Source organism: Sorex araneus, chromosome X, assembly GCF_027595985.1.
Source record: "Sorex araneus isolate mSorAra2 chromosome X, mSorAra2.pri, whole genome shotgun sequence".
Lineage (NCBI taxonomy): Eukaryota > Metazoa > Chordata > Mammalia > Eulipotyphla > Soricidae > Sorex > Sorex araneus.
The window spans coordinates 169,956,028-169,979,881 of NC_073313.1; the positions used below are offsets into that span (position 1 = coordinate 169,956,028).

General features: G+C 34.7%; 1 protein-coding gene across 1 annotated transcript in view; it reads right to left on the reverse strand.

Annotated features, from left to right (window-relative positions):
* The window catches only part of THSD7B (thrombospondin type 1 domain containing 7B), a 1,129,969-nt gene that overhangs the window by 307,609 nt on the left and 798,506 nt on the right, over nt 1-23,854 (reverse strand). The window contains exon 14 of the mRNA XM_055123230.1: nt 22,324-22,587. Within this exon, the coding sequence (XP_054979205.1) occupies nt 22,324-22,587 (264 nt within the window). The remainder of the gene's footprint in view (nt 1-22,323; nt 22,588-23,854) is intronic.

Consider the following 23,854-nt stretch of genomic DNA (forward strand, 5'->3'; position numbering starts at 1 on the left):
CCATTTTGGCACCAGAGCAGATTCTTTCAGCCATCCATTTTGACTGTGAACTGAGCTAAAATATTAGAAACCCAAAACCGCGTGGCCGCTATCAAAAGTCTTCACTTTTACCAAGGAAGAGAAATTATTAGATGATGCTTATTCAGCAGGCCTGATTGTTGGGGAAAATTTCCAATCAACAATAGTGAGTTCTGTATGGAAATATGAAATGTACTCAATATATAGAGAGAACAATGGGAATATCATCAGCTACTTAGATGGGGGATGGGGTGGGAGGGGGGTGTATTGGGGTTCTTGGTGGTGGAACGGGTGCACTGGTGAAGGGATGGTGGTTTAATCAGTATTTGTGAGTTAAACCTGAAAGCTTTGTATTTTTTTTCTTGTTTTCACAGTGGTTCAATAAAATATTTCTTTTAAAAAAAAAAAAAAAAGATCCTGACTCATAATGGGGACCCATTTAAATTTGTGACTTGTGCTATCTATTAAAGCATCACTTAAGAGAACCTTGATAAATGTAATAAGTATCCAGCTTTGGGAGATATGCTCAATATAAAGCAAAGAGCTGGCTCTGATAATGTACCTCAGAAGCAGTATAAACAACTGCTCATTAAACAATCTGAGATTCTTCCAGATTCCATAACAATGTATCTGAGAAGTCATCTTCAGATTCTGGTAAAAAACACAGATGATGTCTCTAAGACTCTACCCTCTCTTCCCAAGAGTTGATGTCTCAAAGGCAATTATTGACTACCATGTTTGTTTGCTTCTTTGCAAGTTTTTCCAAAACTCAATCCTAGTGTCCCTCTCCGGAGTCCAGTAATGCAATTTAATAACTTCTTATATTTCTGTGATGCATTGTCTCAACAAATTCGATATCACTATATAGTAATGACTTGAGTAGTAAGTGAAACTGCTAAACTCACAGGTAGACTAAAACAAAAATAGCCAAATCTCATATTAAAGCAGATAACTATCAAAGAGGAAAAAAGTCCTATTATTATATCTCAGGATGTTCTCTTTAGTTCTGAAGTGATAAGGTAAATATTGACCTTAAATATTTTGGAAGAGAAGTGTTCTCTAAATAAAAATCAAATACAAAAAGAAAAAAAAGAATAGGGTAAAAAGGCAAATATCATATGCAATCAAGAAATTAACTTATATAAAGCACATATATAATCCAAAATTTGAGGAAACATAAAAAGATACTGGTTTCAATATTTTAAACAATTCATGCAATAATTTACTTGGCATGTGGGCACACACCCATACTAGCCCTGATGTCTGATTTCTGCCTGTGTCTTCCAGGAGATGCATGCCAAGCAGTAAAAATTTACGGAATCACCATTCACTGAAGTGGAAAATTCCAGAGCCTGCAGGAGGTAGGTGTGTTGAATACCTGCCCAGCCAAAGCTCGAGCAGCAGCATCCTCACCTCACTGCTATAGCCACGCCAAGGGTCCAACTCCACTGTTTCATGAATGTTCTCTGCAGAGATGTAGATCTACAAATAACTTCAGGTATTATCTAGTATGGTACCCAGGCTGAGAACTCTGTTTTATTTTGGAGTCAAGGTGGGCAGCCTCCCCCAGAATCCCATACTTCCAAAGCCTGAGCAGTTATGTCCACCTCCCACAGTCACCGCCATGTCTACCACAGTTCCAGAGACCTTAGATCTGGATCTCTGAACTGGGCAGCCACATACAGAGACACATGACACTTCCTAAAGAAACAAACAGCTTAATAAATTCTTAAACAAGAATGTAATAACCTTGCAATCAGATATAACAATTTTCACATGAATTGATTTTTTATACTTGTTGATTTTAATACCACAGTTTTGTTATCTAATCAACTTTAATTCTGGAATTGTATCAACAGTTGTGGCATTTTTCTCATTAAAATAAACCAAATTAAAAATTATCTAACTGGCATAATGTGTTGTGTTTTGGGCTAATTGCTTGATCTGAAACATAGGTTTTAATTAAGCATGTTAGTGCTAATTTAATCAACAACCAAATCATATAAAGAACTAAAATTTTAAATTGTGAAGAAAAATTAATTAAATTAATTAAGGTAGCATCAACAGTTGTTCATATTGACATTTATTACCCTGTAATAAATTTCTCCTCAGCCAAACATTATTTTTCTCTTAGAAGATACTGAGGATATTAGGGACGAATAAAACATTTAGCACAGAACAATCAACTAATCAATTAGAGCTATCTGTACTAAAGTCTCTTTATCACTACTGCAAATAAGATCTGTTTAAATTAGTGACAAATGTCTTTGTCACATAAAATCACATAACAAATTTGGCATTTGAAATACTACAAAGATATACAGGTTGTTAACAAGTCAGTTGTATTAAGAATTTTTTAGAGATGCATTTTTGCCCATTTATTATATTTCATTGCCCTAAGAAAATATTCATACATTTATCTCCATTCAAATATGAACATAAGCCTCAATACTTTCTACATATTTCTTTTATAAGTTATTAAAAAGTATCAGAGTATACCTTGCATGCCTTGTTGTTATTCCTCAAAATTTAAGTTTCTATTTCTAGGTATGTCATATGATCTTATTTTCCTTTCCCTAAAAGTTAAGATCCTGTAACTTGTTTTATACAATGAAATGAGAGTAGAAGTTAAACCTATCACTTCTACATGAAAGTTAACAGAGTTTTAAATACAATTCTCCACAGTCATTCTTGGCTATGATTTCTCAGCCATAAAAATTCCAAATATCTTTTCAAGAGTGTTCCTGCAGTTGAAGTAGAGACCTTATCTAATCCGATAGATATATTTCAACCATTGTGATTTTTAGGTTTTATATTTTTGCTTTAATTTGTTAGTATAATTTAAGTTATCATGTTCTAGTAGATCAGTCATGACAAAAGAAAGAGTATCTTCAATAGATGAAGTGAAAAAAACTATAAAATATATGTTCAGGGTATTTTAAGGCTATACATAATCTCCAGAAAAAAAACAGAATTGTTATCACTGGTTAGCAGAATATGTTATAAAAAATAATAAATTTGGATAAAAAATTTTATATACATTAGGATTTGAAAAATTATAAAAATATTACATGAAAATTAGTGATAGATTATTAATGAAATGTAGACTTAATAGTTCAATTACTATTTGTTCAATTTGTTCATTTGTTCAATTACTCGTGAAAATAGTGACATGTTTGTTCTTTGTAGTTCATATACTATTTACTATAAAAATTAAGAATAGAAGTTATAAGAAATAACAAGTAATAAAAGATAGAGCAAAACTTTAACACCACTGAAAGCGTCACAAAAAATTACATATTTTTTATTTCCTTAACTTGTTTTTCACTGAAATGATTGAGATTATAAATATGCAATGATTCTTTAGCAGGAATATTATATGTCAATACATTATAATTTTTTTATTCCAGATAATTTATCATTCCAAGTCATTTAAACTTAAAAGTCTAGGGTGTGATAAGGAAATTAGAGTATCTATACTGGATAAAAAAATTAATTGCTGCTTGTGTTCTTCATCTCTATAACTATGCTGTTACCAGCCAAGACATATGAACATAAACTCTAACCTGAATTTTAAAATGCTATAGGAATGTACTCCATGTCAGCATTACTGTCTAAATAATTCTACACAGGATTGGCTGCCTTTTAATGTCCCTTAGCACAACTCTAAGCATATAATTTCCCAGCCTAAAGTAAATACTTTATGTGTGTGTCTGTATAAATATATATTTTTTCATAGATATTCTAACAAAGTATTACCATGTATATATATACATACATATGTATATAATTGTATCACTGTCATCCCACTGTCCATCGATTTGCTCAAGCTGGCACAGTAACATCTCCATTGGTCATAGCCCTGAGATTTTAGCATCCTCTCTTTACTCATCCTTCCCAGGTGTCACATTGGAGGCTCTTTCCGGGCCAGGGGAATAAGACCCATCATTGTTACTGTTTTTGGCATATTGAATATGCCACAGGAGATTGCCAGGCTCTGCCGTGAAGGCAGAATACTCTTGGTAGCTTGCCAAGTTCTCCGAGAGGGAGAACTAGACTACAAGAGGTCACACAGCCGCAAATGCAGCTGCACACTTCCAGGAGCTTTGTTTTATAGTCTCTGTATCTTGGCCATTGATGGGGTTACACGGGCTGGGGGCAGTTAGTGGGTGTGACTGCCTAACTACTGGAAAATGGGGGATTTGGGTGGGGAGGCCCAGTCCCGATCTGAGCAGGCTTGGAGATCTCAGCCCTGGGTCCCACACCTGCACACCTGGGTTTTTCTGCCTGATAATTATACATATATATATATGTGTATATATATATATATATATATATATATATATATATATAAAGGAAGCAGACAATCTGTTGGAGGTTGTGGTGTTGGAATACTGTGTGCATGAAGTTCTATCCTTAACAGTATTGTAAATCATGCTTCTTCAATTTTTAAAAAATATATATAAATGGATCTCTGCTACAGGACTAAGAGACATAGCGAGACTAATAAGTAAAACTAATATTTATGGTAAATTGGAGTTTATAGAAGAAATGGACACTTTTTTTAAAGATCATCCAGCATCCATATCGAACTGGCAGAAATATAAAAACTGAACAGACCACTTTACAGTACAGGACATGGAAAGAGCAAATAAGTTTCATAGGAGGTTACTAGTGTGTTATAAAAACCATCAAGAAAAACCTAACATTTATCTTCAGATTCATTAAGGAAATTGAAGAACCATGAATTCTTCCAAATAGTTTTTTATGAGATTAAAATTAACCTAATACAGAGAGCTAATGATGTGACCACAAAGAAAGAAAACTAGAATTATCCCTAATTAGCAAAGGTCCAAAGTTTCTCAACAAAATCTTAGTGAACAGCTAAAAATACATTAAAGGGATCATAGTTTATGATTAAGTAGAATTTGTTCAGTATGCTAAAATGATTCTATATACAACTATCAATAAATGCAAAATACGACTTTGACAAGAAAAATTAATAACTGCTATGATTATAGTAAATGATGCAAAGATAAATTCTGAAAGACTCAGCCTACAATTCTGATTAAAAAAAGTCAATGGAAAAAGAAGGAACTTATATCAACTATAGAACTTACATAACATCCCACAGCTAGCATAGTCAATAGCAAAACACTGAGAGCTTTTCCTTTAAAATCAAACGTAAGGCAAGGATATTCATTCTTATAATTATTATTAAGAATAATATAAGTAATAAGTAATATAATCTTAGCCACAGAAATTTAGCAAATAAATAAGAATTTCAAATAGGAAAAATGGGAAATTACTATTTACAGATAACCTGATAATATATTAACATATATAGAAAGCTCTAAAAACTCCATCATAATGTACTAATAAACCAATACAATAAGATGCCACATAGTAAAATCAACACCCATTTTGAATCTCCACATGCAATTAACAATCCAGAGAAAAAAATTAAAACTCCCACTTACAATTGCATAAAAAACAAGTACTTAATAATAAACTTTAAAAAGTATATGAAATAATTACATATTTAAAAACTTTAAGTCACTAATGAAGTAGAGGACACAGGGATATGGGGAAAAAATTTCCATTTGTAATATGGAGAAAATAGCATAGTTAAGATACAATCTGAGTAAAGTATTGTGAACATTCTGTGCTTCCCCTATCAAAATTTCTAGAGAATTCTCCTAGAGCATAGAATAAATAGTATTAAAATTTGTACTGAAACACAAATATCCAAATCAAAGAAACCCTAAAAAAATTAAGATAGGAGCTACTGTGAACGCTGATTTTAATCTCTAATTAGAAGTATTGAACAGATGGTGGAGGGATTAATATTCATGTCTTACATATGGCTGTCCATTTTTTGATCCTAAGCAATATGTATGATGCCATGAGTACCACCATGAGTGATCCCTGAGCATGAAGCCAGGAATAAGTCATAGATGTCGCCTTGTGTAGTTCCAGAACCAAAAACAAACTATGCTATAACTTTATAATAAGTAGTGTGACACTGAATAAGAGAGATTCTCAGACCAAGGGAGAATAACTATGAACCCAAGAGTACACACTTTTACGTGGAGAATTTACTAACAAAGTAACAAAGAGCCTAAAGAGAAGTAAGGTAAGGCCTTTGAACAAAGGGTATTGTTAGTCACATATAAAATAATGTCTCATATAAAATAATGAAATTGAACCACTATCTCACTCCACACACTAAACTTAAAATAGATTATAGATTTTTATTTTAGATTAAATTCCATAAGTATATTGAAGAAAATACCAGCAAAAATATAGACATCACTTTTGTCTTCAATGATTCAAGTATACTGGCAAAGACAAAAAAAGCAAAAATAAGCAGATGTAATAATAAAATGAATAAGTTATTACACTTGTAAACATAAACTATTGCTAAAACCAAAAGACTTCTTACTGAATGAGAAAAAATATTCAAAGAGCATACATATAACAGTGGGTTAATACATAAGATGCACTCACAAGAAATGGTACAGTGTGTAGGGCACTTGTCTTGCACACAGACAACCAATACCCAGCATTCTGCAAGGTTCACTGAGCCCTGCTAGTGATTCCTGAGCCCAGAGTGAGGAAGAATCCCAGAGTACTATCAGGTGTGGCCACTAGACAAAGACAAAGAAAAGCAAACTTAAAAAAACAAACAAACAAAAAAAACCAACCGAACCCTCTACTCCCAAAACTCAATAAATACTACAAACAAATCCCATAAAAATTAAGGGGGATTACTGAAAAGAACCTTCTCCAAAGAAAATAATAGAGTACCAAGAAACACTTGAAAAAAAGAGTCCATATTACTAACTATAAGAATAATGCAAACCAAAGTGACAAGGGTATATTATCTTACACTGCTGAAAATTACCTCTATTTGAAAGGTCATTAAAATGCACTGAAACTGGATGAGGAGGAAAAAAAAAAGAAGTCTTAACTCAGTATTTGTAAGAATTTTTAGATCAGTTTCTATGAGAAATAGCATGGGACAACTTAAAAATTTTAAATAAAAAAAAAGAAGCTATCTTGTGACCCAGAAATTCTGCTACTTAATATCCAACTGCAAATCACAAAATCTATTTAGAAAGGCACCTGCATGCCTATGTTTATTACTGCACTATTTACAATGTAATTAACTAATTCAAAATTAGACAAATGCCAGATATCTGACATATAAAGAAACAAAGTTTAAAAATATTAAAATTAAAAACTTTTGGACTCTGATGACATAAGGCTACCAAGAATTGGGGTAATTAACAAGACTGGTCCTAAAGGTAGTAGTGGGGAATATTTGCACTTTGATGGTGGGTGTGTTATAGGGACATTGAACTCCTAATAGTTACAAACATTTGCACACTTGCAAACCATTGTCATCTCAATAAGAAAAATAATTGAAAAGTTCAGATATTCACTGACAAATGGTTAGAATTGAGCTAAAATATTAATCTATGATGAAGTATTATTTTTTAAAAATAATAAAACATGATAGAATATAAGCAAATAGTTTTGACAAGTACCCATTGGTAATACATCATTCAACTGGAAATGTCTATTCTTATAATGACCATGAAACTAAGAATATAGATATTTCTATGTATCCATGGTATTTAGAAATAAATTTAGCAGAATTTCTAACCAATATTTTCTTGCTTTACATTGAAGTTACCTAAAATTAATTCTGACTTGAAATTAGATATTATAGGCTAGCATTAAAGATATATGTATTGCATATTTTCTTCTTTGTTTTTGTTTATATTTATTATCATGAGTTCAACAGTTGAAGCTATTTTATGTAAAAACAGACTGAGGTTTTCTTAAAAATGTGAGTTATCTGAAAATACCTGGAACATTATTACAAATTGTTTGATCTGAAAATACCTGGAACATTATTGATCTGAAAATGCCTGGAACATTATTACAAATTGTTGTCCATCATCCACAAGTTGTTCACTCGAGTCATCCTGAATAGAATAAGCAGAACACTAGACTAAGGTCAACCATGCGAGTAAAATATCCACAGGGTGACCAATCTCATTGAAGTTTCATGAGATTTCAAAATGCTGGTCTGTCTAATGTTTATCAATTTAAAGAAGGCCTTTGATTCTGTTGAGACTGAAGCAGTCATTGAAGCCCTGGTCAAACAGGGTGTTCAAACTCCGTACATCAAGATCCTCCGAGAGCTGTGTTACGGATTCACCACCAGGATCTCACTATTCTACAAGGAAGTGATCATTGACGTAAAAAGAGGGGTTTGGCAGGGCAATACCATTTCACCGAAACTCTTCAGTGCCACCCTTGTGAACGTCATGCAACAACTGGAATGGGAAGGAATGGGAGTGAAGATATACAGTCAGCAACTACACCACCTCCGCTTCCCTAATGACATCCTTCTCATAACAACAAACATTAGCCACGCAGCACAAATGCTGTCTGGCTTCGACTGCAAGTGTGGAAAGGTAGGACTGCAGCTGAATCTCTCTGCAAAGCAATGTTCATGAAAAATGAACTAGTCTCTGACATTTTATTTGCTCTCAATGGAACAAATATCTCTGAATGCAGCAGCTATATGTACCTGGGTCAAGAGCTCAACATGAGGAACAACTTGGCACCAGAACCGTGCAGGAGGAAGAGAGCAGAATGGAACACCTTCAAGAGGGTCAAAGAAGTGGTTTAGAGGATAAAGAACCTCTGGCTCTGGGCACATATTTTTGACTCCACTGTTGTTCCTTGCACTAACATACGCCTCAGACACCTGGGCCCTATGCAAACAGGATGAGAATGCTATTCGGGTATTCCAAAGTGGAATTGAAAGAGCTATGCTTGCAGTATCATGTTTCACTCAAATGAGAGAAGGAATCCTGAGTTCTGACCTCCATTGACGGTCAAGAATCAGGGATACTGTCTCATTTGCCAAGGAGTCAAAAATCAGATGGGCCAGACATATAATGAGATTCAGAGACGACCACTGGACTAGAGCTGTAACTGACTAGATTCCACGAAACATCAAAAGACTGCATGGCAGCCCACCAACGAGATGGTTAGACTTCGTCAAAACCCTGAATAAATGGTTGAGGCTCTTCATGTTCCTAGAGCAAGCAGGTATCATTGGGCTATGCTAGCACTCGACAGGGAAAAATGGAGACATTCCTGGCGCCTGTGTGAGCAAATCAAAGATCAACAGGATGACAAGTGATACAAGTGATTATTACAAAAGAGTGAAATTATCTAGAACCAGATATCAGGAGTTCTTCTGATGAAATATATTTAGCTCCCAATTCTGAAACAAAGATAGATGAAAGTGAACCTTCTTATATATTTTTGTGGAAGGTAATAGACACAAAAAACTCACCAGCTCATACTGTTTGTCAGATAAAGTGATCTATGGAACTATATTGAAAAATATCCAACTTGGTAGAGGTCCATGCAAGAGAGACTTTTGTTTTTTCAGGGGATGTGCAGGGGCAAACCTGGCAGTTCTCGATGCTTATCCTGGTGGGTTAAGGGGAGTAAATGGGCTGCCCACAGATCAAACCTGGTCAAGGCAAATAGCCTAACCACTGTAATCTCTGTCCCCAGCAATTAAAATGTATCGCCTTCAGTAATCTATATATACCAATAGTATTTAAAATACATCCTACAAGTGTTAATAGGAGACATAGTATTCAGTCAAGTTCTTAGAGTAGCATGGCTACCAAGGACAAATTGGGTAAAGGCATTTTTTATTTAATACCAACCTCTGAACTCTAGAGCAGGACTAGATTTATAGGGCAATAAAATATGCATGTAACAAACTTCAGAGATAAACCTCCAGTTTTATTGAATGAAATGTTATACAGTGTTTTGTATTCATGATCAATAAAACAAGTTGTTCTTATATATTCGGAATTCTGGATTACATGATGAAGAAAACTGACTTCCTAAGATTTACATTTGCCAAAGAGCTGCATCTTTCACTAAACTAATGCAGAAATCAATGCACTGGCATGTATTCACAGCACATTAACTCCTTGAAAGTTATTGTAAAAATATTTAAAATATCACAAAGATTTAAATTAAATATGATTTCCCACTAATATATATATTTAATGTATATGTATGTTTATATGTTATGAAGCTGGACATAGTAAATTTATATCACTTATCAATACATTTATTTCCTAATGGATCATATATAAGCTAGTTTAGAGATTTACATTTACCATTTATATTGCTTTAGTCTTCTAAAGACAGATATTTATAAACTTATTTAATGATATATTTGATAAAAATTAAAAAGGAAGTTGCAGGGGTGATATATTTAATTTTATTTTCTTCTAAGAAAACAGAGTCAGTAATCTTCTAGTTATTCTAATAGTGTCAAGGACTATGGATAATTCCAATTCTGAAACAATATAAATGTTAAAGCAGGACAAAGTCTCAAGAGTGGCCATAATCATCCCTTGAAGGTTAAAAGTAAAAGATAAAGAAAAAGAGCTTATTAGTTTCCTAGGGCAGTCATAAATTATCACAACTTAGAACAAAGAAAATTTATTCTTTCATAGTTCTAGAGGTCAGGAATCTGAAATTAAGGTGTTGTGAGGGCTGCACTCTCTTTAAGGGCTGAAGAAAAACATCCTTCATTGCCCTTCCACATGATGGTGACTATGTTTTTTTCCTTGATGTTGCAACATAGTGCCAATAATATCTTTTTCCTTCACATATCCATCTTGTTTTGTACTTAAGTCACCTCCTTTCTATTAAAGGACAACAGTCACTTGATTTTGAGACCACTCTAAATTCAGAATGATAGTATCTCAAATTCCTCAATGTAATTATATCTACAAGTTTTTTCTACATTATAGATATAGACCTGATTTTAATAATGTTGCAGCTTGGTGGAGCATTTAAATATATTTATTAAGGAGAAATAGTTTAATCCATTATAGAAAAAAACATTCATGAAACAAAGGACAATATAAATATCTATGGCTTATGATATCAAGCTAACCTAGCCCTATCCTCAAATTAAAAAATTTCTATTGTGGGAAAGATATGGATTAATGTAATTCCCAGACATGTGGTTAATCCCAGTTTGAACCCTGGTACTACATATGATCCTCCAAGCACCTCTGGGAATGATCCCTGAGCACAGGATGCCTTGACCACTGATGTGATTGCAAAAAATAAAATACCATATCCTCATAACCTTGACAATGGGTAGGCTCTTGGACCCTGCAGGAACTCTTTGCCTCTCTCAGGTACCTCCCCAACAAGAGCGAAGAGCCCACTCTTTCATTCTACACATTCTACAAAAACATCCTAACTTAGGCTCCTACCCTCACAAAAACACACAGGTAACAACCTTAAACTGCAAAGGTCACGGTGGTAAAGTAATGCAAGAAACCCACCAGGCTTATTGAGTGAAAAAGCAAGCCCAGATGACCCAATGAGTAAATTAGGAGCTATATAACCACTCTGATATTAGAATGGAATTGTTAAGGGCACATAAGGAGCTCAAAGAAACAAAGGAACACACCTCAAATAAAATACAGGAAGTCATGAGAGTAGAAAAGAGGAAAATGCAAACAAGAATACAAGCAGAATGACAGATCCCATCATATCATCTATACCCAAGATTGAGAAACATTGATTACAGATTATAGGTCAATCCATCCTCAGCATAGATTGCTAAGTACAATTTTGTTCAATGGAGCCACATCAATTTATTCAAGTATTGTCAATGGCTGATAATGCATTAGAGCAGCAAAAATTACAAGTTATGAGAGAGACAGCATAATGCTCAAAATGGAAAACACTACCTGACCATTATTAAAAATATTCTCTTATTTCAAAAATATATAAAAATAGTATCTATTGTATAACTTTATTATGAAGTTCAAACAAGAGCACTAAACTGTGCTAACTATATGGCACATTCCCCATAAATTATCTTTTTCTATTTGAGAACATGCTGCAATGGGTATGGAAATTTCACATTCATCTAGTATAATTATTTCTAGTGCTATTAATTTATCCTAGCTATATCACACCCTGCTATCTCATTTCTGATCTATATAAAATGGTGTAATTTATTATGCTTATTTCATAAAAGTGCTCTATAGAAAAGAACTGCATTTCTCAATGAGGGGACATGTAACCCCATGTAGGCCCCAGAATATTCCAAAAGAACCTGATATGATTATAAAAATTAAGAACAATAGCATGAGCCTAGAGGGCCAACTTGCATAATAGAGAATTGGATAAGAAGTAAACATGTTGGGAGTGGGACACAATAGGATAAGGTTTAAGAACACAGAAATAGAGGTCCTGGTGTAAGGGATTAACAAATGCTACACTTTCTCCCTAAAAATAATGTATAAAAGGTATGGCAGCATTTTAAGTATAGGAAATAAAGATAGGAATCAGGATTAATATGCTACTACATGAAAATATATAAAAAAAATCCCTAAAAGGGTTTCAACATCTTGAGTTTTCTCCATATTTTCTTCACAAAGCTAACAGATGGCATGCAGGAATGTGTAGTGATCTCATGGCAATTTTTCTGTCGATTTATTGATCAAACAAAAATAGCTGATTATTAGCTTTTGATACATAACAATGAGTTCCTTTGAATGAAAACGTGTTTAGGTTATTCAAAGAACATAATTTAAATATCATAGTTCAAGCCCTTTGAAATGACTTACAGAATTCTATAATCCTTTGCTTTATGACTCTCCATTAAACTAAGTGGGATTAAAATTTTATGACTTTTCACAGTACTCAATGTGTGGTAATAATGTTACAAAATAGAACTTTAATTTAGGAAACAATGAAGATAGTTTCCTAGGTATCAGCTCATGATTGACATAATCATCTTAGCTGTACAGTGACCTCTTTACAATTATTATCACCTTAGGAAGCTGATGACATAACTGTTATATTTCAACTATAAATCTGGTCCAGGAGAGTTGTGATTTATCCAATTTGAGGTAAAATCTATTGAACTTATTTTTGCAACTTCTTAAAAGAGAGTCAGAAAAAGATAAAATTTCAAGCTTTTTATTTAAAGCAACTGAGATAGTGGTAAGTTATTTTAGGTTATGAATTCCTGTTTTGCATTTCTTAGGAATTATCAGGTGGAAAAATACATAACTAAATGTATACAGGATTCAGGAATACCACATGTATGCCATAGGGATAAAAGTTTGGCCTGGATTTCATCCCACATATAAGACTCAAAAATATGAGTTGCAATAATAGTACAATTAAAATTTAGAAACGGGAAAATTAGGGTAGGGGGAAAGAGTTCAGAAAAAAATGTTAATATTTTACTCACAGGCTACCAATAATTAACACTCTGAATCATTTCTAACTTTTTGATTAGTATTCTTCCTCTTAATTTTTATTATTGGTGAATTATACTATCTTATTACCCACCAAGTCATCTACTGTAGCAAAAAGTATCATTCTATAACTGTTCACAACATAATTAGCTGAATATGATTAGAATGATGCCTGAATAATTTGTGAATTTTAAGAAAATATTACATGCTGGCTCTGCACAAAGAATACTATGCAGTTCCCTAAAATCAATCAATGAATCCACATATAGAGGAATAAGCAAAGACAGCTAATAATACTGAAAAGAGATGTATCCTAGTGAGAATTTTCTTGTGAGAAAACTGACATTTATAGTTGAGCAAACTCAGCAAGTCCCATAAACTATCCATAAGTTTATTTCATTATATGCAGCACCACAGTACAATTAATATCTAGTAATTCCACTAACAGAAATCAACTAATCATGACAGAACACAAAACAGTAGCTCTTAAAAAAAGTTACAAAAATTTTTTATAGTGGAATTAGTTGTGATCCAACAATTCAACTACAAGAATAAAGCAAACATTTTAAAGACATGAAATTTTAAACAAATGCAAATCTGGAGCCCTGATTGATAGTAAAGTAGGTTGGGCATTCGCCTTGTATGTAACTGTCCTGGGTGCAATCCCCAGTACCCCATATGTCCCCTTGAGCCTACCAGGAGTAATCTTTAACACATAGCCTACACCAAATCCTGAACATGGTCTGTGTGGGCTCAAAAACAACTGTAGTACTTCCACACTTATTGCAACATTGTTTGCAATAGTCATAATAAACACCAAAATGTTTGTTGATACTGAAACAAATTTGATTAACATAGTATAAGGTGTAAATTCTACAAATTATAACATACCTTATGAAATCTTACTTATTTTTAAGATACGGAAATCCTTCCATTTTGAATAACATGGTAAAGATATTAAACTGTTAAATGAGGAAAACACATAGAGACAAATTTAATCTGATTGCATTTATATGTATAATCCAAAATAGTCATCTCATAGACGTTGAATAGAATGGTAGTTACCATATATAGGGTATGGGTGAGGAAATAGTGGATATTGGTGATAAAACACAGTTTAGTTAATTGATGAACAGTTTCTGGGGATTTATTGTATAATATAATGATCATAATTATCAATTCTAAGCATATGTAGTGAAAATTTGCTAAAAGGGAGAGATCAAATATTATTCCCACGTATGCACACAAAAGATATGTGACATGATGTGTTAACTTGATTCTATTGATCATTTAATAAAAAAACTACATAATCAGAAATTTGTTGTATACTTTATACACAAATTTTTAAAAATTATACTGCAAAACATTGAAAAAGATGTTGATTACTGAACAAAATTTAAGACACATCCACATAGTTATATGTATATGTAGCACTGTAGCCCCATTGTTCATAGATTTGCTCAAGCAGGCACCAGTAACGCCTCCACTATGAGACTTGTTACTGTTTTTGGCATATTGACTTCCCACAGGTAGCTTGCCAGGCTCTGCCGAGCAGGTGAGATACTCTCGGTAGCTTGCCGGGCTCTCCGAGAGGGACAGAGGAATCAAACTGGGGTCGGTCGCATGCAAGGCAAATGTCCTACCCGCTGTGCTATCACTCTAGTCATATACACACATTTTAGTAATATAAACTTTAACATAAATATGTATAGGTTAGCTTCAAGGACTTGAAATGAAACATAGGGAGAATAAGATTGGGATTATAGACTGAAAGAAAATTATTAAAATTGAGCTAAAATAATGGAAGGATATACATCCACTGATGAGAGTGTGCAGCAATTCAAGTATATGTCTACCAAAATTTAAAATATGAGACATTAAACAGGAAGTAGAGACAAGAAACAAATGGGTAAGTCTCTCAAGCAAGACTCTGGAGATCCAATGACAAAGTCACTGGAACTGCAGATTTGCAGCATGGAGAGCAGTCCCAGAGGGGAGAACCAGGAACCACTATCCTCCTGCTTACATTATGAACTTTTTTTTTTTTTTTGCTTTTTGGGTCACACCCGGTGGTGATGTACAGGTGTTACTCCTGGCTTTGCACTCAGGAATTAGTCCTGGCAGTGCTCAGGAGACCATATAGGAAGCTGGAAATCGAACCCGGGTCGGCCACATGCAAGGCAAAGCCCTACCTGCTATGCTATTGCTCCAGCCCCTATGTATTTCTTGAGATGAAGGAGTCTTCCCTAGCTTCCTTAGTTCTGCATGCCTCACAATGAGTCTCAATACCTGAAGTAACCATTTAAATACTAAAAATAGTTTGAAAATACATCAGTTTGATTAAACACTTTACAGGGAAAAATTCCTGAGGGCATACATGATAAAACAATTTGAGACACGACATCTCAAGACCTATAAAAAGATTTCAATGGCTTTCAAGATAACTTGTATTTTCCCTGCTCAAAACAGTTCAATGGACACTGGGTGTGGCAGCACTCAAAAATAAAGTTAATTTAAAATCTTTGCATGTGGTGAGTCATTTTCCTATTCCTATGTCATATGAACAACATAAAAATATTTTATATTAATTCTACAAAAATAATACCATAACTATACTGGACTAGAGTGGCCCACAGTTATATGTATATGTATACATATATATAAATATATATTTCTGGTAGACCGGTGTTTTTAAACGTCCTAAGTAAAGCAGCATGTAGAATGCCTAACAAATAGCATATACTCAACTAGTTAATATTTTGCCCTATACTTTCACAAAGCATGCTTAATATCCAAGAAAAAGACTGACATAACAGTAAATTGAATAGTATAATTAAGAATGATAAGTAGAAATGAACAGAATACAGGTAGAAATAATATAATTACAAATCATAAGAAATCTAAAATGCATTTCCTGGCATGCAATGGTCTTAGATATTATGATAATTAATAGGCTATTTGTAATATTAATATTTTCCTAAAGAAACCTGTGAAAAAAGAGAAAGAAGAAAACAGAAGTAACATATCTACAATATGATTTGCAATAATGAATAGTCCAGTCTTTATAGTTTTTTGAGGGACCAGGTAGCCCTCCCAGAGGTGCTCAGTCTTGTGTTGCAGGTCTGACAGGTTTCTGCTCAGTCCAGCAGTGCTCAGCTATCACCAGGGCTACAACCTGTGGCCAGATTGCCATGAAGTTCTGAGCATCAAAGTCAAGACCACAAACATGCTACTCATGTACTCTACCAGTGTAGCTATCTTTTTAGAACCTATGTGATATGTTTTTCATTATGAAGTATAGAAGATCTCCTTATACTTAAACAATTAAGTATTAAGGGAAATATATATTTTGAAGCTGATGTTAACTATAGATCTTCAGGTTAAATTTGCAGAAGTAAAGACAAATGTACAGGAAGGGCTAAAGGTATGGACAAGTGAGAGAGAATATACCTAGCATTTTCTAAGCCTATAGCTCATTCCCTGCACTGCATAAGCCCAGAACCACTAGACATGGTCAATCCATGTCCAGTACTTTGTCAAGCCCAGAACAGTGAGCCAAGAATGGCTGAGACAGAGTGACCTGGCAACCCACACCTATATTCAGCATGATGGCAATGTATTAAAATGAAAATCTGAAACAAAAGAGCTAGGGAGACCTGTAAGTTCTAGTATGAAGAAAGCAACTGAGTATATTGGGAAGGGCAATAACTGTATCCAGAATACAGAGAACACAATGAATCATATATTCAGGAAATATATTCTTCAGTTATATCCTCATAGTGTCATATCTGCTTTCATAACAATATCAATATTTGATAGGTACCTCAAGATATTAAGAAGCAAATCATCCTTGTGTGACTTAGTCTGCACTTCTTGTAATTTAGTCATAGTTATTACCTTTGTATTGGAGGGACAGTTCTAGTCAGAAGGTTTGAAATGTAGGTTAATTCAAAACCACTGTGCTTGATTCAAACATAAATTTATAAACATACCATTGATTTACATGTGAATCCTTTAATAAAGAGAGTTTTATATGTCCATATGGTTCATAAAAATCAATTAAGAGAAAGTGATCTAGGTTTTGATAGATTTACTGTAGTTATAGAGGAGGAAAAAAAAGACAAAATAGTATGTCAAAAATTTCTGTATGCACATAAGCAACTATAAAATGCTGAATGGATTGTGGTAGTTATATAAATAATGTTGATTAATAGATGAGTGCCTTTCTGAGCGATGTCTCCCTGTAGCTGAATACTGAGGGAAAAATGCTTGGACTTTTTTGTTAAAATTTTGATTAACAACATAGCCAAAGACACAGATGGCATGCTTATCAAATTTAGGGATGATATAAAGCATAGTTCTGGCTAATATGTTGAATGTCAAAATCAAGACTTAGAGCTCATTTTTTTTTCTTTTTGGATCACACCTGGCGATGCACAGGGGTTACTCTTGGCTCTGCACTCAGAAATTATCCCTGGCGGTGCTCAGGGGACCATATGGGATGCTGGGAATCAAACCCGAGTTGGCCAAGTGCAAGGCAAACGCCCTACCCGCTGTGCTATTGCTCCAGCCCAAGACTTAGAGCTCTTAAGAAGCTGGTATAATGAGATGCAAATAAGAATATGAAAGACATTACAAGAAAATGCATAGTTCTGCATTATATTACTATAATATGAGATCCAGAACTCAAATGGTACAAACTTCTGCTGTGGGCAGGTTTTACTTTTAACTCAAATAATACTGTTTTTTGTGTAGAACCACATATTTAAAAAATTAGCATACAGTAAAATTATAAGAAAAAAATGAGGGAAAGGTATTAAGCCAATTAAGGTGGTTTAAATGGTACTAGCAGCAGCTCATCAATAGACACTCTGTGCAGAAAGAGTGAGGAGGTATTGAGACAAGTTTCAGTTGATTCTCTGTAAGAAAATTTGACTCTTGCATGAAGGTACCGATAGAGGAACCCAGGTGTCTGTAATTCCATCAACAGCCAACACCCAGATACTTAAAAACAAGCTCCCAGAAGAGAGACATGCAGAAAGTCTCTTGCCCGCATGCCTGGCTATCTTCCCTGGGGCCCCTCGGAGGGGATGTGCTCCAGCTTCCCTCCCCACCCCAAGCAGAGCTCCCGGAGGCTGAAGACTACCAGAACCTAGCTACAGCCATGGTCCAGGCCCCTCTCCACATGTTCGGACAGGCCTCACGCATGGAGGTACTGGCAGAGGAACCCAGGTGTGTGTAATTCCATCAGCACCCAGAGACCTAAAAGCAAGCTCCCAGAAGCGCACAGCCGCTTTGCAGCCACGCAATATCTTGTAGCCTACTTCTCCCTCTGGGAGAAACTGGCAAGCTTCTGAGAGTTTCCTGCCCATATGGGGCAGCCTTGCAAGCTTCCCATGGTGTATTCATATGCTAAATCCAGTAACAAGCTGGATCTCATTCCCCTGACCCTGAAAGAGCCTCCAGTGTCACATCCTTGAGAGGGCTGAGCTGAGAGAGACTTCTAAGATCTCAGGGAAAGGATGAATGGAGAGGTTACTGAGCCCACTCGAGAAATTGACGATTAATGAGGATCTCATGATTCATGAATAATTTGCATAGAAAAAGACATAGGATAAAAGCTAATACAAGATGTTCTACATTAAAGTATAACTATATGTAATGATGTAGAATCTGTTGTTGAAATCGTGGAAGAGGTTCCTTAAAAATATTTGCTTGAAGTATGGCTCTAAAAGAGTTCTCTGCAAAAATTACATGAGTTTGAGGAAAGCACTTTGGCAAAGAAGTGGATTCATTAGATGACAGAAGGTACATGGGGAACAGTGGGAGGACATCCAATAAGGTTATAGCATATGGTAAAACGAATATGTCATTGAAAGTAACATTAGGACATCACAGTTCCCTTTACCATCATTTAAATGCTTATTACCAAATGGAAATATTTTGGAGCAAAATTTGCACAATAATAAAAGTGCTAGAAATTACAGTTTAGTCAACACAAAATGCTCTATAATTTAGATAGGAAAATAAGTATATAAATGTAGTTTTAACATGTTAGAGGGGATGAAGTTCAGTGTTAAATGTTCTGTTTAGCAAGAATCGAGTCTGGAGTTCAATTTCTGACACCACCCAAAAATAATTTGTTTAAAAATAAACAAACAAACAAAGAATAGATCTTGTCACTTAGGACTGGGTTATGTTTCAAGTGGTAGAGCATATACTTTGTATATGTGCGGCCCTGCATTCAATCTCCAGCACTGTGTGGCCCCATGAGTCCAAGTAGTAAAGACACAGGACCCTAAATACTGCTGAATGAAGCCTCTGGGCACTGTTAAAAATGCAGGTGGTATTACAAACATTTGAAAAATAATTTTAAATGCCCCCGTGTAGATAAATATTTTCACTTACACTGTAAATCGACAGAGTAATTTGAAAGCATGGACAGATAGAAACACCAATTAGACAAAGAAAAGCTCACTATTAAAACTACTCAGATGGCTATAGTGGAAATCAGATTCTAGACAGTTAAGAAGCTTGTACAAGGACTTGAGTGATAGTACAGCAGGCAGGGCGTTTGCCTTGCATGGGGCCCTCCTGGGTTCAATCCCAGGCTTCCTGTATGGTCCCCCAAGCACCACCAGGATTAATTCCTAAGTGCAGAGCCAGGAATAACCCCTTAGCATCGCTGATTGTGACCCCAAAAGCTAAAAGTAAGGGGGGATGAGTTTGTACAATAGGTGGAAGACTCTTCTAGCACATTCCAAAAAGATTTCTTGGGTTTTTAATCTAAGTCAACTCTCCCCATTACCCACATGATTTGCATTATTTATCTAGACAATTTAGTTATGTCAAAATCTATATCTGCAAAACAGAGAAATTTCTTACTACTATATTACATCATGTATTTTCAACTGTTTTACTTGAATATCTCATATTGTATCTCAGCCCTAAAATTATAAAATTTTATTAAAATTATAATTTTATAATATGTTCAGACCTGAATTATACACTTTGTATTTTATTTCTCTATTATTTGGATGTATTCCTGGAGCGAGCAGACACCATTGGGCTACACTAGCACACAACAGGGACAGATAAAGATGTTACTGGCACCCGCTCAAGCAAATCGATGAGCAATGGTAGGACAAGTGATACAAGTGATTATTTGCATGAGGAGAATACCAAGTGGTGCTCAGGGCTTACTCCGGATTCCTTAAGCTGAGTAATCAGTTCTGATGGAGCTTGGGAAAGTATGTGTGGTGCTGGAGATTGGATCTAGGCTGGCTGTATGCAAAGTAAATGCCTTGCTGATGGGTTTACTGGAGAGTTCTACTAAGTCTTCAAAGAAGACCTGTTCCTATACTCTCCAAATTCTTCCCAAATATTGAAGGAAAAGAAATACTTCCCAATAACTTCTATAAAGCCAACATTACTTTAATACTAAAATCAGACAAATATTACTCAAAAAGAAGCTTATAGACTAATATTCCTCATGGACATCAGTGCAAAGATCCTTGACTACATCTTGGTGAAATAAATCCAACAACCTTTCTCAAAAAAAGCATACACTATTATCAGGTGGGATTAATCACAGGGATATAAAAATGATTCATTATACTAAATTAAAGTCATATGCCTTATCATTAAAGGTAAAGATAATGTGCATGTGTGTTGCCAGCAAATGCATATGGCTGCCAACATCTCCCCTCTTGATGTGTACTGAGGCTCTCTCTCCAGTCTGGAGTAGCCTTCATTCTCTCTTGATTTGCTTTATCATCTCTCTCCCTTCCCTTCCTCAGAATTACTTAAAAAATGTATAGGTAAAATTTATGTGATTATATCAATTGATGCAGTGAAAGTTTCTGAAAAGATTCAACATCCCTTCATTATAAAACCCTCAACAGAATAGTGATAGAAGAAACATACCTCAAGACAGTAATAGCCATACACCAAATGCATAGTCAACATCACATTAAGTGCTAAATTTGAAGGCTTTCCCTCTGAGATCAGTCACAGCACAAGGACATCTACTTTTTTAAATATTGGTCAATATAATCTGGAAGTCCCCAACACAGAATCACAGAAGAAAATCTTTCCAGTATACAGGACCTTGACAATAGAGACTAAAAAATATTTATTTTTCTAAGACATGACTAAACAATTCTCTTTCTACACCCCCTATCAATTTACACCCTTCTTTCAAATTCTCCAAGACTAAAAATAAAAAAAAATCTGCGTTCTATTCTTGGATTTAATCATACCCATTAACTCTGTTTATGCAACATCTTTCTTCTTTGAGGTACATGCATTTTGGGCAAATGCCTTTCACCTATCGGGTTCTCTCTTCAAGAGATTTATGATCTCTCTTAAGCATGTCTCCATTTCAACCTTTCTCTCTCATATTTCCTTAATAAAATTATTTTACCTGAAATGTGAATAGCAGCTTAAATAGGCGACCTTAAATATCTCAGATTGCCTAATTATGTTTCTATAGTTCTATTAAGTGTACTTATACACTTCATTACACAAATCTAAAACAATCCCACCCCCTTCATTGGCACTTTCTTGTCCACAATAGAAGGAATTTAACACTTTAAACGTTAAGTTACATGATCAGAACAAAAGACATTTTTTTATCTTTGTGAATGAAGTATAAGAATACCAAAAGACAAAATTTGCTTGTTTTTGAAAAACCTAGCAAATTTTTTTCATTGAGAAAAGCTATGATTTTCTCAGGGAAAGAAATTATGTTCATTCCCAGTGAACAAGCACCAGAAATACAGACCAAAGTGGGTCAAAGTCTTGATTGATCCCATTCCAAATTATCACATGTGGATATATATATATTTCATAGATCCATATTTTATGAGTATAACAAAACTACAAACCCAAATCTCCAGGACTATATGTAAAGTTCTACAAATTGGTCCTCATCAAATCTCCTTACCAGAGCTGTTGCAGTGGGACGGCTCTACTGGTCGTCCATTTTTATCAGAGCAGGTGATGGCTTGGAATCGCGTGCCCTGTCCACATTCTTTGCTTTCTCCTAGTACCTGCAATCCTCCGTGAGGTTCTCTTCTGCCTTCAGGAAGAATGCAATCAGACCAATTTCCATAAGGTTGAGATATAAATGTATCACAAGGACAGAGTTCTGTTTCCACCAGCGGGTATAGGGCACCATCCTGGCATTTCTCCTTCTTACTACTTTTACCTATTACAAGAAGAGACATCATTGTCTTACTTTTGTATCAATAATCATATTAAATGTCACTCAGTGTGGAGAAAGGCAGACTCTCTGGTGGAGGGTGTGGAGTAGGAACTTGTGTGATTGACTGCAAATTGTGGTGCTTCAAATTAAAAAGTTAAAATACAAAATGTTACTTATATTTTTGTATTAACAAATTCTTAGCATATTAAATTTCAAATAAATCCCTTTCATTTTCATACAAGTAAACCCTGTGAGAAAGGAAGCAACTCTTAGAGCAACTATAAAATTTGGTAGTTTGAATAAAATGATTTCATGTTGGATATATCCCGGAGAGGCAAAAAGGTATAGTAGAGATGGCATATGTATTTCAATGTTCATTGCAGCACTGTTTATAATAGCCCGAATCTGGAAAAAAACAGAGTGCCCCAAAACAGATGACTGGTTAAAGAAACTCTGGTACATCTACACAATGGAATACTATGTAGCTGTCAGAAAACATGAAGTCATGAAATTTGCATATAAATGGATCAACATGGAAAGTATCATGTTGAGTGAAATGAGTCAGAAAGAAAGAGACAGACATAGAAAGATTGCACTCATATGTGGAATATAATGTAACTGAGAAGTACAAGTTGGCAACGATGCAACTTCTGGCAGATATCTCTCTGGACTTAGTTACTAAAATGCTAAATTACAGAAACCCAAAACTGAGAGGCCACTAAGTGTGGTCACTCGACCTCATACCTCTTCATCCTCAGCAATGGAAAACAAATTATCTAATGCGTCCTTTTCAGCAGGTCTGACTTTAGGGGAGAGACTCTCCAAACAATAATAGTGAGTTTTGTTGAAATATTGTATGCAATCAAAGTGAAAGTAAAGTGAAATTTATTAGTTACACAGCCGGGGGGGCTTAGGGTGGGGGGGCTTGGGGCGTGAGGGGGTTAGGGGTGTGAGGGGGTGGGGTGGAGCTATACTGGGATTCTTGGTGGTGGAATATGTGTACTGGTGAAGGGATGGGTATTCGAGCATTGTATAACTGAGATTTAAACCTGAAAACTTTGTAACTTTCCATATGGTGACTCAATAAAAAATTAAAAAAAATTATTTGATTATTTTGTTTCAAGGAATTTATGCATATCATCTAAGTTGTTGAGTTTATGGATAGTAGATTATGCTATCCTAATCTTAGTTTTTTATATCTATGTCTATGCAATGATTTTATTTTTATTGGTACTCTTGAATAAAATTTGTAAAAATGAAAATAAAAAAA